General features: G+C 40.4%; 1 protein-coding gene across 3 annotated transcripts in view; it reads right to left on the reverse strand.

Annotated features, from left to right (window-relative positions):
• Positions 1-8292: 8292 nt before the first annotated feature.
• The window catches only part of pcmtd1 (protein-L-isoaspartate (D-aspartate) O-methyltransferase domain containing 1), an 83735-nt gene continuing 76940 nt past the window's right edge, over positions 8293-15087 (reverse strand). For all 3 annotated transcript variants that reach the window (XM_072570509.1, XM_072570510.1, XM_072570511.1), the window contains one exon: positions 8293-10149. In XM_072570509.1, coding sequence (XP_072426610.1) covers positions 9785-10149 — 365 coding nt within the window. In that variant the 3' untranslated portion in view covers positions 8293-9784. The remainder of the gene's footprint in view (positions 10150-15087) is intronic.

Genomic DNA, 15087 nt, shown 5'->3' on the forward strand with positions numbered 1-15087 from the left:
TGAAAATATTTGCTATTTTGTTAATTCCTTTTTGGTGTTACCAAAGCCGATATTGCCCTCTGTTGGTTGGTTTTCAATTGATTGGTACTTTTATCCCATGTTCATTGTTCATACCAAATCATTTTTACTTTTCATAAAATGAACTTTGAGTTTTCTTTGGAAAGTATCTATAGGTGACATAAAACTAATCGATACTTTGTTGAAATGATTGCAATGAGGTCAGTCAACGAGACATTATAGAATATGAGTTGTCTGTTTGGGACTATTAATCTAATCAAATGAGGGAGTCCTGGCTATCATAAAAAAGTTTGAGTGTCAGCGATACTGACATTCTGGTGCCTGACTCTATATGGTGCAGTTATAGTCAAGGACTGTTCATGTGTAAATAAAGGGTGACTTGGTGATGGGATACTAGCCTCTGTGGGGTTATTTCACTTGTCAATCGCTTTCTGATTCATTGAAACATTTTGACACTTTGGATTGTATAATCAAATGCCGAGAAGGTGGGAGGCCCTGTCTGGAATGAGTGTGGTTGCACTTCCAAAATAGCGCTCCCAAGGGTTAATGCTGTATTGCCCTACCTCCTGAATGTGCTGGATTTGAAGGAAAGGGTAGGAGTTGGTGTGTGATGGGTAATGTGGGTTTGGGGGGATGCTGGTGGGTGATGAAAACAGTGTCATGTTTCTTCCTCCATTCCCCCTCCCCCACCTCCCCCACCCCCACGCCCCTACCCAACTAGACAACAGACATTGGCAGAGAAATTCCTGGTGAACAAATGAGTGAGAGCTGATGGAAATGCAAGGAGAGCAGGTTCCTCCAACATTGGACAGTATTATGAGGGGGAGCCTCAGTAGATGTATCTCCTGGTCTGGAGGAAGCCAGAAGAGCATAGAAGGAGGGAAGCACTATCTAGACATCAAGTGCACTATATCTCAATCAGCTTTTTTAAAAAATATACTTTATTCATTTTAAAAAATATATACATACAAGGTTGTGTATGTACAACAGTTTGGTTCTGTGCAGTGGTATGTGAATATTGGAGTTTGACTGTATCCAACAAGCAAACCAAAGGCATCTCTCATGTAAGGTTATATTTACATATAATTGAGGCACCAAAAACTGAACAGACTCCCATTTAACTTCACAGAAGAACCACAGACCGTGGTCCTTCTCCATTGTGCCTTGGTAGCAGCTGCCCCAAACTTTAGTGTGTCTCTTAGCACACAGCCCTGGACCTTGGATTGTGGCAGTCTGCAACATTCGGTCAGGGTCAACCCCTTGTTCTGGAAGACTAAGAAGTTTCAGGCAGAACAAAGAGTGTTTTTCACCAAGTTGATTGTTCCTCGAAATGGAAGAATGTCATGTTCCAGGAGAGTGCACTACCCAAGTAACTGATCTCAGATATTTGTATGCAGGTATACACTGACCATATGTCAGTATGACATGCTTCTACCTGCAGCTAATTAAGGAGCCTTCCCTATAAGATGAAAATAAAGGGTGTTGGAATTTCATTCATCAAACTGATGGGTTAGTGCCCTTTAACCATCCCCACCAACCCAACTTAATTTTCATTACAATTTGCTCAAGAAGCTTTAAAAATACACAAGTCTGGTCAAAGTCATCAAAAATAATAATAAGATAAATCAATCAGGAAATAAACAGAAAAAAAAGTCTTTAACCCAGCACTCATAAAGGGTAAATGAGATCTGGCATTGTGTGCTTATGGCCTCAATTTAAGTCTATTCCCGTTGTACTTCAGGATGAGTTGGAGGAAACCTGGTCCCTTATCTCTCCATCTGGTTGATATACTTGTGGCTTGTAGCTTCCTCATGGATGTTCTAGCATCATTGCAGGGGCAACCTCTGTCACAGGATCTTACTGCATGGATGATTCCTGACTTAAAAAAGCTCAGGTGAGGGCTGTCACTGGTGCCATTTGAAAAGTAGACCGTTATCAGCCTCTTCAACCATCTCAGCCCTTTCATGGTGCCCTTGTAAAACTGTTAAAGGCATCTACCGAGATGTAGTTGACATCCACTCCAAGGATCTCTGAACTATCAGCAAAACAGCACACTGAATACAACAGTCTCCCACTTTCTTTGCATACTAGTGTACAGCTATTGCATCCTATCAGAGTGGTACAATCTCTAAATCTTCAGGAAGGTGGACATTCTTTCAGTGGAGGAGCTCTGTGCTCAGATCCCTCGTCATGACACAGTACATGATGTATGGACTCCTCAATTTCCTTGGCTTTGCAATGCCTCAGGGATCATTGACATTCGGGAATTTATCTCCCTTGATTCCCTTAGAAGAAAATCTAAGTCACAGTGAAAATGGCTTTCTATCCACTCTCCTCACAGGGTGAACTCCACTTTATTCCCCTCAAAATGCTCGTTTGTGGTGTCAGTCACATTCTAATCATATCACCAGCACTGAGGTGGAAGTAATCACGTCACTGATTCTGAGGTGGACTAATCACATCACTGACCCTCAAGTAGCATATTCATGCAACTGCACTGAGATGCTGTAATCACTTTACTGATGAGATGGAGTATTCATGTCACTTATACTCAGATGGAGAAATTATGTCACTGATGCTGAGGTAAAGTATCATGTTATTGTCATTGAGGTAAATTCACCATGTTACTGAGATTTAGATGGAGTAATCACATCACTGACATGTAGGTAGATTAATCACATCTTTGATACTGAAGTAATCATGTCACTATGCTGAGGTGATGCAGTACTGCCACCGAGATGGAGTAATCACATCGCTGACACTGAAGTATAGTAATCATACAATTGCGCTAAGTTGAGTGATATCCTTGACACTGAAGTGGAGTAATCATGTCACAGATGCTGAGGGACAGGAATCATATCACTTGCACTGAGATGGAGAATCATATTGCTGATGAGAAGATGGAGTAAACACCTCACTGAAGCTAGAGTATTCAGATCGGTGACATTGAAGCAGAGTAATCACATTGATGCTGAGATGGAGAAATTATATCACTGACAGTGAGGTGGAGTAATCATGCCACTAACTCTGATGAGGAATAACCACATTTATTCTACCTCAATGCCAGTGACAAATTAGTGATGCTTAGTTTCAATAATTATGTCACTGATGCTGGGGTGAAGTAATCATGGTACTGACACTAAGGTTCAGTAAACATGTCACTCCTTCCTTTCACATCATCTCAACCTTCTACTGATACCCTCATCTAGCTGGCTGAACCGGTCCTCATCCTTAGCAACTTCTCCTTCCAATCCTTCCACTTCCTCCAAACCAAAGGGATGGCCATGGACACCCGCCTGGATCCCAGCTATACCTATCTCTTTGCTGGGTACATGGAACCATCCCTCTTCCGCAGCTACACCAGCACAACCTCCACTTTTTCCTCCGCTACATTGATGACTGTATCGGCACTACCTCTTGCTCCCACAAGGAGCTTGAATAGTTCATCAACTTTACTAACACCTTTCACTGAGACCTCAAATTCATCTGGACCATCTTGGACACCTCCCTCCCCTTCCTGGACCTCTCCATTTCCAGTGACCGACTAACCATTGACATCTACTACAAACCCACCAACTCCCACAGCTACCAGGACTACACCTCATTCAACCCTACCTCCTGTAAAAATGCCATCGCTTATTCCTAATTCCTCCGCCTCCGCCACATCTGTTCTGGGATGACCAATTCCACCTTAGAAAATCCCAGATGGCCTTCTCCTTCAAAAGACTGCAATTTCCCCTCTCACGTGATCGACAATGTCCTCCAGTGTATCTCCTCCACTTTCCTGCACCTCTGTCTTTGAACGCCGCCCCATTCAAAGCAACAAGGACAGAACCCCCTAGTCCACACCTTCCATCCCACCAACCTTTGTATACATCACATCATCCTCCGCCACTTTTGACACCTACAAACAGACTCCACCACCAGGGACATACTTCCCTCCCTACCCCATCAGCGTTCTGGTGAGATCATTTCCTCCATTATTCCCTAGTCAGATCCACACCCCACACCAGCCCACATCCCATTCCGAGCACCATTCTTTGTCACTGTAGGAAGTTCAAAACCTGCACCCACACCTCCCTCCTTACCTCTGTCCAAGGGCCCAAAGGATCCTTCCACATTCGACAGAAATTTCTCTGTACCACCACCAATGTCATCTATTGTATCCGTTGTACCCAATGTGGTCTTCCCTACATCAGGAGACAGGATGCCTATTTGCAGATTGTTTCAGAGAACATCTCTGGGACACGTGCACCAACCAAACTCACTGCCCCATGGCTGAACACTTCAACCCCTCCCACCCACCCCTCCCATTCTGCCAAGGACATGTAAGACCTGGGCTGCCTCCATCGTCAAACCCTTACCACCCCTTGCCAGGAGGAAGAAGGCCTTGTCTTCCACCTTAGGACCATGCAACCATATCAGATTAATGCGGATTTCACCTGTTTCCTCATCTCCTCTCCACCACCTTATCCCAGTCCCAAGCCTCCAGCATGGCACTGCCTTCTTTACCGTCTTTCCCATCTATCTGCTCCACCCTCCTCTCTGGCCTATCACCTTCTCCCCCACCTTCATCTACCTTTTGCATTCTCAGCTACCTTGTCCCCAAACCCACGCTCCTCCCATTTATCTGGTCAGCCCCCCAGCCCACAAGCTTCATTCCTGACGAAGGGCTTATGCCCCAAACATCAATTCTCTTGCACCTTAGATTCTGCCTGACCTGCTGAGTCTTTCTAGCAGCACACTCTTGCCTCTGATCTCCAGCATCTGCAGTCCTAACTTTCTCCTAAGATAATCAATTCACTGGCATTGAGGTGTAGTAATCAGGTTACTGACAGTGAGATGGGACAATTACATCACTGAAGTTAAGGTAAAGTAATTATATCAGTGGTACTGAGGGGTAATCATGTCACTGACACTGAGGTGGAGCACTGAGACATCAGAAACATAACAATAATGCTGTACAATAATTTCACGATGATGTCACTGACATACTTTTGTGTGAACTGGAGGGAAGTTAGATTATTTGAGTTGAAGAGGACTGGTCTTTCTACTAAGCTATAAATATAGAACTATTCTATATTCTATTAAATGTTGTAAATATTCCATTCTCTTTGCAACAAAGGGCAACACTCAGTATACCTAAACACGGACTTACTGTAACTTCTTGCCAACTCTCAGATGCTTCCATACTGCAACATTCTACAATGTCTCCCCTTTTAAATAATGTTACTGCAGTTCAAAGTAGACATTTTCTCATTTTCACACATTATATTGTTAAGTTTTTACCCACTCTCTTAACTGATCTATATTTTTTTTAACAGATTCTTTGTATCTTCCTCAATCGTTTTCCAACCAAGTTTTGTATCAATAGTAAATCTGGCTACCTACAATCAGTCCCTACATCCAAGCTGTTAAGCAGAAATTGAAAATAGTTTATGCTCTACCCCATTTCCAGCAATTGCATTCTATTCCCTAAATACTCAGAGTTTTCCTTTATTTCACATGTGCTTCATTTACAGATTATTTTAAATCCATGCCCTCTTGTTCATTTTATGAGAGGGACCAGTTTCTCCCTACCTAAATTTTCCAGCCTGCTCTTTATTTTGAAAACCTAAAGATGGATCTCCTCTTAGTTGTGTTCTCTGCAAGGAGCTCAGTCCCACCTTTTCTAATGTGTTCTTATAACTAACGTATTTTGTTGGTATAGAGTCAATGGGCTGAAGGGCCTCTTCTGTACTGTATGACTCTGACTCAATGACAACTCATATCAAAAAGACTCTGTCTTTCAAACTTTCTACTTCCATATACATTGTAGGAGAAAGTCTAGAAAATGTTGGACGTTTGCATACACTAGCAGCCACGTCTCTCAAATGGCCACCTTTGAGGAGGAGATCCAACACCAGCTCAGCCTTCTATGAACAACAAAAGTGCAACTGTCACAAGAAAGACTACTATGATTCAACATACATGCCAGTGTCCACGCAGTTCCAGGCTACTTTCTCTCTAATTTCTCCAGCCTATGTTCAGACCTCAAAAGTCTGTTTGCAGCAGCAATTGGAGAAACCAGAGGTGAATACACCCACCCACCAAATAGCTAGGATTCTTGAAACAGCAGCAGCACAGTTGCACAGCTGAGTGGGAACACTGAGGGTGGAAGTGTATCAGCGGTACATAAGAGAACTAGATAAGTTCCATCAGTAATACCCTCACTATATTCTCCAGATTCAATGATAGGACTTATTGGACAAATGTTTGTATCTTCTGGAAGCCATCTCTAAGCTTTCAGGTAAAATACCTACAAAATCAACTATGATGGAATGCATGCTGGCTGGAAAATTATATCCCCACCTCAGTTCTGTTTCTTGAACTTCAAAATCACCAGCATTCTCAGAGGACAAAAACGACTACAAAGACACTCAAGCTTGCACTTTTTTTTGATTCATAAGATATAGTCTTTATTGGCTTGCCTATTTCTAATTTCCCCCTAATTGGACTGGATTGGTACAGAGGGCAGTTAAAAGTTTAGCACATTGCTGTGGATCTGGAGTCACCTGCATGCCAGACCAGGCAAGGATGACACATTTCTTTCCCTAACAAAAGGACATTAGAGAACCAGATGGGTTTTTGCAACATGTTCAAACTAACATTTAACCAGTGAAACCAGACACTAAAGACAGTGTCAAGGAATTTGCATCCTGTTTAATTCACATATATAATAATTTTACTTATTTGGAGATTGGTTAGAAAAGCAGACATGGGAATATACAAATGACTCTTTATCAATTGCTGACTGGGGTAGCAATGGTGAAACAAGGAAAATGAATTTTTAAGCAAGGACCCTGAAGACTCACTCACTTTTCCTCCTTCTCTGCCTGTTTTTCGTCAAACCCAAAACTCAGTACCCAGTTCAAAGCAACTTGGAACATCAACCATTCAGAGAACACAAGATCTACAATATTCACTATTGCGTGAAGAGACAAGACCAGAGCTAAAGTCAGGACTCAATTAAAAACCTAAACCTCAAGGATTTTGAGAATTTTAAACACAATTACCTTCCCATCTATCTAGAACCCTCCCTTCTAACCCCTCAGTCCCATTTCTAAGTTTACCCAAGAGTTTAGAGTTACATTACAATTTTTCTCAGAGTTAGTAGATAATAAAATTCTTCTTTCTTCCATTAAAGACAGCCTTGTGGTTAGATCACTGAATGTTCATATAGATAATTATGTTTTAACACAAGTGTGGTAGCTATGTACCAAGAAATTGTTTTGACTGACCAAGAGGGTCTCAAGAGACTATTGTAAACTGCTTTATGTTTTAAAAAATACTAAATTCAAGTACCTCTAACTACAAAAACCAAATATGTAATTCACGGATATCCTTGATCAAATAAATTTAGCTACTCCATAACATATTTGCTCCATGAATACTTTAAAAGTCAATTGGCCCTTAATTTTCTCAGGACAGCAATGTACTTATAGGTCAAATCAGAATGGGTAAGGCAGAGTGTCTGGCAGGAGTGAGAAAATCAGCTAGTGTACAGAATTAGTCTATTTCCACGCAGAAAAGTAATTAAAAGGTAATGCCGGTTTCTCTACGATGACATGGTATGTGACCCCTGCTGGTTGCAACTCTACCACTGGGCCCATAAAAGGTAGGCTACAAAATGTCTGTTCATCTGAATGGTTTCAAAATAGAGTTTTGAGTTTTTTTTGGCTAAAGAGATTACAATCAAAATTTTCTGCAGGACTGTCCCACAACATTCTAAAACGATTACGCAGCAGTGTGCTCTCCATTTCACCCTTCCCCCTCAACTTCTAACGGTTACCTACAATACACCTACGTTAGCACATAAACATTGCTGTTAAAATTAATCAAATCCATTTGGACTCCAAATACTCTAACAAAATCAGGTGTAGCTGCAGATACATGAGCTGCTTGATTTACCACTCTACATAGTGTGGAACATGATTGAAAATAGCACCTTCAATTTGATTCTGGTCCCTTTAGAGATGGGATCCTTCAACTCATTTCAAAACTGAAAAACTCCTGCACATTTTGTCATTAAACAGTGCCTGTCGAGAAAATCTGAATAGTTGTTCAGTAAATATTTCAGAATAACTATTTACAATTTTAGAAAATGCAATTGCTCAATAAAAGTCAGACCAAACTCATTTTGTTGGTGTTTTTCTGCAGATTTCAAAAGGTACATTTTGATTTAAATCTGAGGGATCAAAAATCAGACATGATAAACTTGTCAGCACACAAAAATGACAAAGAATATCAATTTTATTGCAAAATATTTCCCCAAATAAATGTATACAGAAGCAAACATTTATTTAAATTGAGATTTCATAGAACTGCTACTCTTCAAATAGTAATTCTATGAAATGAAACAAACCATATTTGACACCAAAAGCAACACTTCTAAACATGAATTTACATTTCTTGATCAAAGTTGCAGAAAATTACATTACCTATGAAAATACATCTATTATTTTTTAACCACTGTATAATAGATCAAATGACAAACAGTGCAGAAAAAAAAATTCAATGTCTGTACAAAAAGCCTAATATTTACCTGAATGTCACTCCAAGTATCATCACCAAGTTAACAATCCACCATGGATTAATTGTCTTGGTACACAAGTACAACCTACTGTACATGTTATCAAGAAAATATCCCTCAGTGACCTCTCCCTGAGCTGTACCCAAACTAAGGATTCAGGAGAGGTGCAAATGAGCAAAGTACTACAGTAAGCAAATCAGTGGCGATGGTATATTGCCTTACTTTTTTGCAAGTTTGCTACATAATTCCAAAGGTCCCAGAGTATTGTTTAAGGGTATTTACTATCCCAAAGTAATTTCAAAGTGAAAAAGGTAACAGCATTTTCATTTTTCTAACACTTGAAGAACATAGCTCAAAAATAATAAAACGCAGAGCAAATTTTTGTCAAAAATGGTTAGAAGTCTTGGCAAACTTAAATCCTAAATTCTAAAGTGCATTGCTGTATAAGGAGATAGTACAATATTTTGAGTTTTAATATTATTGATCCTCATACATGTAAATTAGAATATGGAACAATTATTTGTATTAAAGCCCAATTAAAAAGGGCCTGCCAGATATTACTTATGGGCAGTAAACACATCATTAATTAACTGCACAATTACCATTGGCATAGCTAAATCCACACTTTTGATAAATTGCTCAGAGGATTTTTTTGCATTGTCATAAAAAATATTCCTTTAAGTTAACATTTCTCGATGTTAAACAAATATGTTGCTTTATGCCCGTTATTTATTGTTTGGTTGCACATGCATGACTTATGAAGGGACGTGGTAATAAAAGTAAAAATTGCTAATTGCTGTAGCAAATCTGATTAATTGAGTTATATTAAATGGTACTCGCCACTTAAATGTTTAAAACCTTTACACAACTTTAAAAATAACCTATTTTTCATCTTCTCATAGAAAATGTGATAACATTTGTGTCAAAAAGTTATTATACCATCAGAAATCTCAAGATTAATGTGTATATCTGAAGGAGTATTCTGCTTTCATCTTCAAACGTGAACTGATATGATTTAATTAAAAGTAGTCAAGTTAAACCAATTTAATCATACATTTACTATTTGAAACTGCTTTCTTTATATTCAAGCATATCATTTTTGAAGAGATTATTCAAGAAAATGCTACATTACATTTGAGATTTTGAAAAGCCATCAGTGAATATAGATAACTTTAGGATTATTTTTGTTCAGTGCTATTTTTGCCTATAGAAGGTTAGGTATGATTTCAAAGATTCTGGTAGTGGCAGGCTCAGAATTCTTTCTCGAAGTAAATTTGGGGAAGCTTCTTCCTGTTTGAGGTCTTCATTCATTTCTTTTTCTTCTTCTTTATTTTCTTCCATTTTGTCATCCTCATCACTGTCAAATGGTTGCGGTATCAATTGATTGCCTACAAATACATAGGTATCAATTTTACGCCTCCGAAGCTTCTTGCGCTTCCGTTTTGGTGCAGCCTTCTGAGGAATGCCTTTGGCCTGAATCTCTTGGTTTATCAAGTTTCTAAGATTGCGGCGAATGTAAATTCTTGCCAAGTCCTGGAGGCATCGTACAGTCACTGGTGCTGCAGAAAAAGAGAAAGATTCTTATTTCCTTGCTATATTTTGTTGGTTGCCTATGGTGTTGCAAATGGCAACGAAAGGCTATGTATAATCTTTAGCAGAATTGGGGTTATACTGTTCAATTTTCTGACCTGCCAATTGGATTTGCACAATTTTGCTTTTTTTTAGTGCAATTAACTTTTCTAATTAACCATGGAAGATGGATCCAGTCCTTCTAATATTTCTTACTCATTGAAATTTACCTATTCTGTAACTTGTAAAACATCCCCCTAAATTATCAACCATTGCATTTCTACTGACCAATTCTTTAAACTAATTTGCTCATTCACTTAAGCCATCCCTGCTTTCATATCCTCACATTTTCCCTTGGTGTCGCAGACCTATTCTCTTCTCTCACTCTAACTGCAAGTAAAATTCATTTATGGTAGTAGCTAGCTGGTGATGTTTTCACTATGAGATCATTAACTAATCCATCTCATTGCACAATATCACAGTTAGTAAAGCCTGCTTTCTGGTTGTCTCCAGAACATGCTATTCAGAGAAACTACCCTGAAAGCATTCAATGAACTAGGCTACCTCTGTCCATCTGACATTTCCAGGTGACATGTAGATCAAAATCTCCACTAATTATCACTGTGCCTTTCTGACAAGCTCTCATTATTTTTTCCTTTATACTCCACCTTATTGTGTGGTTACTGACAGGGCACTTGTACACCACTGCCACAAGTGAGTTCTTGCCTTTACCATTTCTTTCTGCCACCCAACTGTTACCATACCTTCAATTCCTGAACTTTGATCATCCCTCTCTAATTCACTCACAGTATCACTAATTAACAAAGCCACAGATTTACCTGTTCCTATTTTCCTGACATTCCAAAATGTCTTGCACCATTTAAGAATTTTGGTCCTGTAAACTTTAGCCTTAAGAAAATGCCCTGAACCCCGGCTCCAGGCAGATACCACAGATGTCTGGACTCTTGGCTGTACTGGATGGTGTCAATCCTCCTCATTCTCTTTTCCGCTTACATGAACCACATTCTTCTTACTCTGTTCTCAAGTAGTTTCCTGTATTATGGTGCCATAATAGCAGCTCACCCGTCCTGCATCTCTCCCTCTCATCCAGACAAGATGAAAGACCCTCTAAACTGTTGGGTAATTGCAATGACTGAGTCTCTAGTGCTCCTGCCCTCTGTGAATGAGGCAGATAAGGAGACCCAGTCACATTCTCCTAGCCTGAATACTTCTCAAATCAGGTAATCCAACTCTAAGTGATATAACTCTCTCCTAGTACAAAGAATCCCTGATGCATCCTGATGTCTGTAGTCCATCTTCTAGCTCAAAGTCCAAATCTGTTCGGACTTCAAAACCTATGGCAGACATGTATGTAACAAAATGGGTATCAATGCTGCAACTGTGTCCTGCCATGTTTAACGTGTTCTAAGGAACTATTTAACTATTTGTACTCAACTTCATATGCGGTTAGATTCTTTCTTACTTTATTAATCTGATTAACAACTGCTATACCAATCTGAAGCGTAGGAGTTGAATAAACCTTAATCACTTACCAGATGCTCACCAATTAACCAGCTTATTCTCCTGTAACAGAGCAAGAATCAATTCCTGGAGGCTGAAAATGTTTAGGCAACACAACCTTCACTTACCTCCAGCACTCTATTGTAAGTCACACTCAGCACTAAGTTGGCTGGCTTTGTATGCTCTTAGGTGAGTCTGACAGGTCTGTTGTGCTAACAGGAATCCAGTTTCAATTAATTCTTAATTAGGTTGCTTTTTCATTGGAACTCTTGGGAAACAACCCTTCCTAAAGCTGGCAACTACTGAATTAAACTGTAGATTTCAGTTTAATGTCAACCACAAATTAAACTAGATTCCTTAAAATAAAAACGCAAGACCTTCTTATTCAACAACTATTTACACTCAGTCCTCAACAAACAGAATCATAGAGTCCTACAGCACAGTGACTCGCCCTTCAGCCCAAATTGGTCATGCCGACCAAAATGTCCAACTACGCTAACCCCATTTCCCTGCACTTGGCCCATATCCGTTTAATTCTTTCCTATCCACGTATTGGTCCAAGTGCCTTTTAAATGTTAAATGTACCTGCCTCAACCCCTTCTGCTGGTAGCTCATTCCATATGCATACCACCCTATGTGTAGAAAAGTTGCCTCTCCGGTTCCCTTTGATTCTTTCCCATCTAACCTTAAACTGATGCCCCTCTAGTCCTCAATTCTCCAACCCTGGGAAAAAGACTGAGTGCATTCACCCTATTCATGCTTCTCATGAATGTATACACTTCTAGAAGATCTTCCTCTCAGTCTCTTATGTTCTAAAAAAACAAAGTCCTACCGTGTCCAACTTCTCCCTATAACTCAGACCCTAGAGTGCTGGCAACATCTTTGTAAATTTCCAGTTTAATAACTCCTTCCTCTAGCAAAGTGACCAAAACTGAACACAATAAAGAAGAAACCAAGAGGTTTGATGAAGGAAGAGCAGATGTGATCTATGTGGGCTTCAGTAAGGCATTTGACAAGGTTCCTCATGGAGACTTGTTAGCAAGGTTAGATTGCATGGAATACCTGGAGAACTAGCCATTTGGATACAGAACTGGCTCAAAGGTAGAAGTCAGAGGGTGGTGGTGGAGGGTTGTTTTTCAGACTGGAGGCCTGTGACCAGTGGTGTGTCACAAGGATCAGTGCTGGGTCTATTGCTTTTCATCACTTATATAAATGATTTGGATGTGAACACAGAAGGTATAGTTGGTAAGCTTGCAGATGAGTAGCAAAACTGGAGGGGTCATGGACAGTGAAGGTGGTTATCTCAGAGTACAACGGGATCTTGATCAGATGGGTCAATGTGCTGAGGAGTGGCAGATGATAAATGTGAGGTACTGCATTTTGGAAAATCAGAACTGGAATCATTTGGAAAAGCAAATCAGAGCAGGACTTACACACTTAATGGTAAGACCTGGGGAGTGTGCTAGGATAGTGAAGGGTTTGGTATGCTTTCAGAGCATTGAGTATAGGAGTTGAGAGGTCACAGGACATTGGTTAGGTCACGTTTAGAATACTGCATGCAATTCCGGTCTCCTTCCTAATGCAGTGAAACTTGGAAGGGTTCAGAAAAGATTTGCCAGGGTTGAAGGATTTGAGCTATAGGGAGAGGCTGAATAGGCTTGGGCTGTTTACCCTGCAGCTTCGAAGGGTGTTGTTATAGAGGTTTATAAAACCATGAGGGACATGGATAAGATAAATAGACATTGTCTTTTCCCTGGGGTGGGGCGGTCCAGAACTAGAGGGGGTATTAGTTTAGGGTGAGAGGTCAAGATATAAAAGGGACCTAAGGGGCAATCTTTTCACAGGCGTGTATGGAATGAGCTGCCAGAAGAAGTGGTAGAGGCTGGTGTAATTACAGCATTCAAAAAGGCATCTGGATAGGAAGCGTTGAGTGGAATATGGTCCAAATGCTGTCAAATGGAACTAGATTAGATTAGGATATCTGGTCAGCATGGACGAGTTGGACTGAAGGTTCTGTTTTCGTGCTGTACATCTGTGACTCCAAGTGCAGCTTCATTGATGTCGTCTATAACTGCAACATACTTCCCAATTTCTATACTCAATGCCCTGACTGATGGAAGGCCAAAAGCCTTCTTGTCTGTCCTGTCTATCTGTGACTCCACTTTCAGAGAACCATGCACTTGAACTCAAAGGCTCCTCTGATCCACTACACTCCTTAAGGCCCTACCATTCACCTCTAAACTTCTATTTTGATTTGAGTTTCCAAAATGCAAGACCTCACACTAATCTATATTAAATGTCATTTGCCTTTTCTCGGCCCACTTCTCCAGCTGGTCAAGGCCCTGCTGCAATTTCAGAGAACCTTCTTCACTGTCCACAATATCACCTATTTTAGTGTCATCTACAAACTTATCATGCCTTGAACATTCTCAACCAAATCACTGACATAGATAGCAAACAGCAATGGGCCTAGCACCGGCCCCGAAGACACACCAATAGTCTCAGGCCATCCTTCCATTACTACTCTCTGCTTCCAACCATCAAGCTAATTGCATATCCAATTTGCCAGTTCACCCTGGATTCCATGCGATCTAACCTTCCAGAGCAGCCTCCCACATGGAACCTTATCAAAAGCCTTACTGAAATCCATACTGACAACATCAACCATCCTGCCCTCAACATTATTCCTGGTCACTTCAAAGAACTCTAACAAATTTGTGAGGCATGATCTCCCATTCATAAAGCCACTCTAACCATTCTTAATCAAACCCTGTCTTTACATATGCATGTATATCTTATCTCTCAGAAGCTTCTCAATTAATTTACATCACAGATGTTTGGCTTACTGATTTATAGTTGCCAGATTTTTCCTTGCAGCCCTTCTTGAATAAATGCACATTTGCTACCCTTTAGTCCTCTAGGACTTCACCCACTGCTAACAATGATGCAAAACTATCAGCCATTTCTCTACAAATTTCTTCTCTAGCCTCTTGCAAGATTCTTGGATATATCTGGTCAAGACCAGAATATTTATCCACCTTCATATACTCTCATACATCCAACACCTCCTCTACTGTTATATGGACTGTCCCCAAGATATCACCACTAACTTCCCCAAGTTCCCAAGTAATGAGATTAGTAAGTAGACTCGATCCAACAAGTCCACACCAACTCTACGAAGAGCAACCCAATCAAACCGATTCCCCTACATCTAACACTATGGGCAATTTAACATGGCCAATTCACCTGACCTGCACATCTTTGGACTGTGGGAGGAAACCCACGCAGACACAAGGAGAATGTGCAAACTCTGCACAGAGATTTGCCGAGGCAGGAATTGAACCTCGATCCCTGGTGTTGTGAGGCAGCAGTACTAACCACTGTGCCGCCCCTTCATGTCTTTATCT

Source organism: Chiloscyllium punctatum, chromosome 5, assembly GCF_047496795.1.
Source record: "Chiloscyllium punctatum isolate Juve2018m chromosome 5, sChiPun1.3, whole genome shotgun sequence".
NCBI classification, from domain to species: domain Eukaryota; kingdom Metazoa; phylum Chordata; class Chondrichthyes; order Orectolobiformes; family Hemiscylliidae; genus Chiloscyllium; species Chiloscyllium punctatum.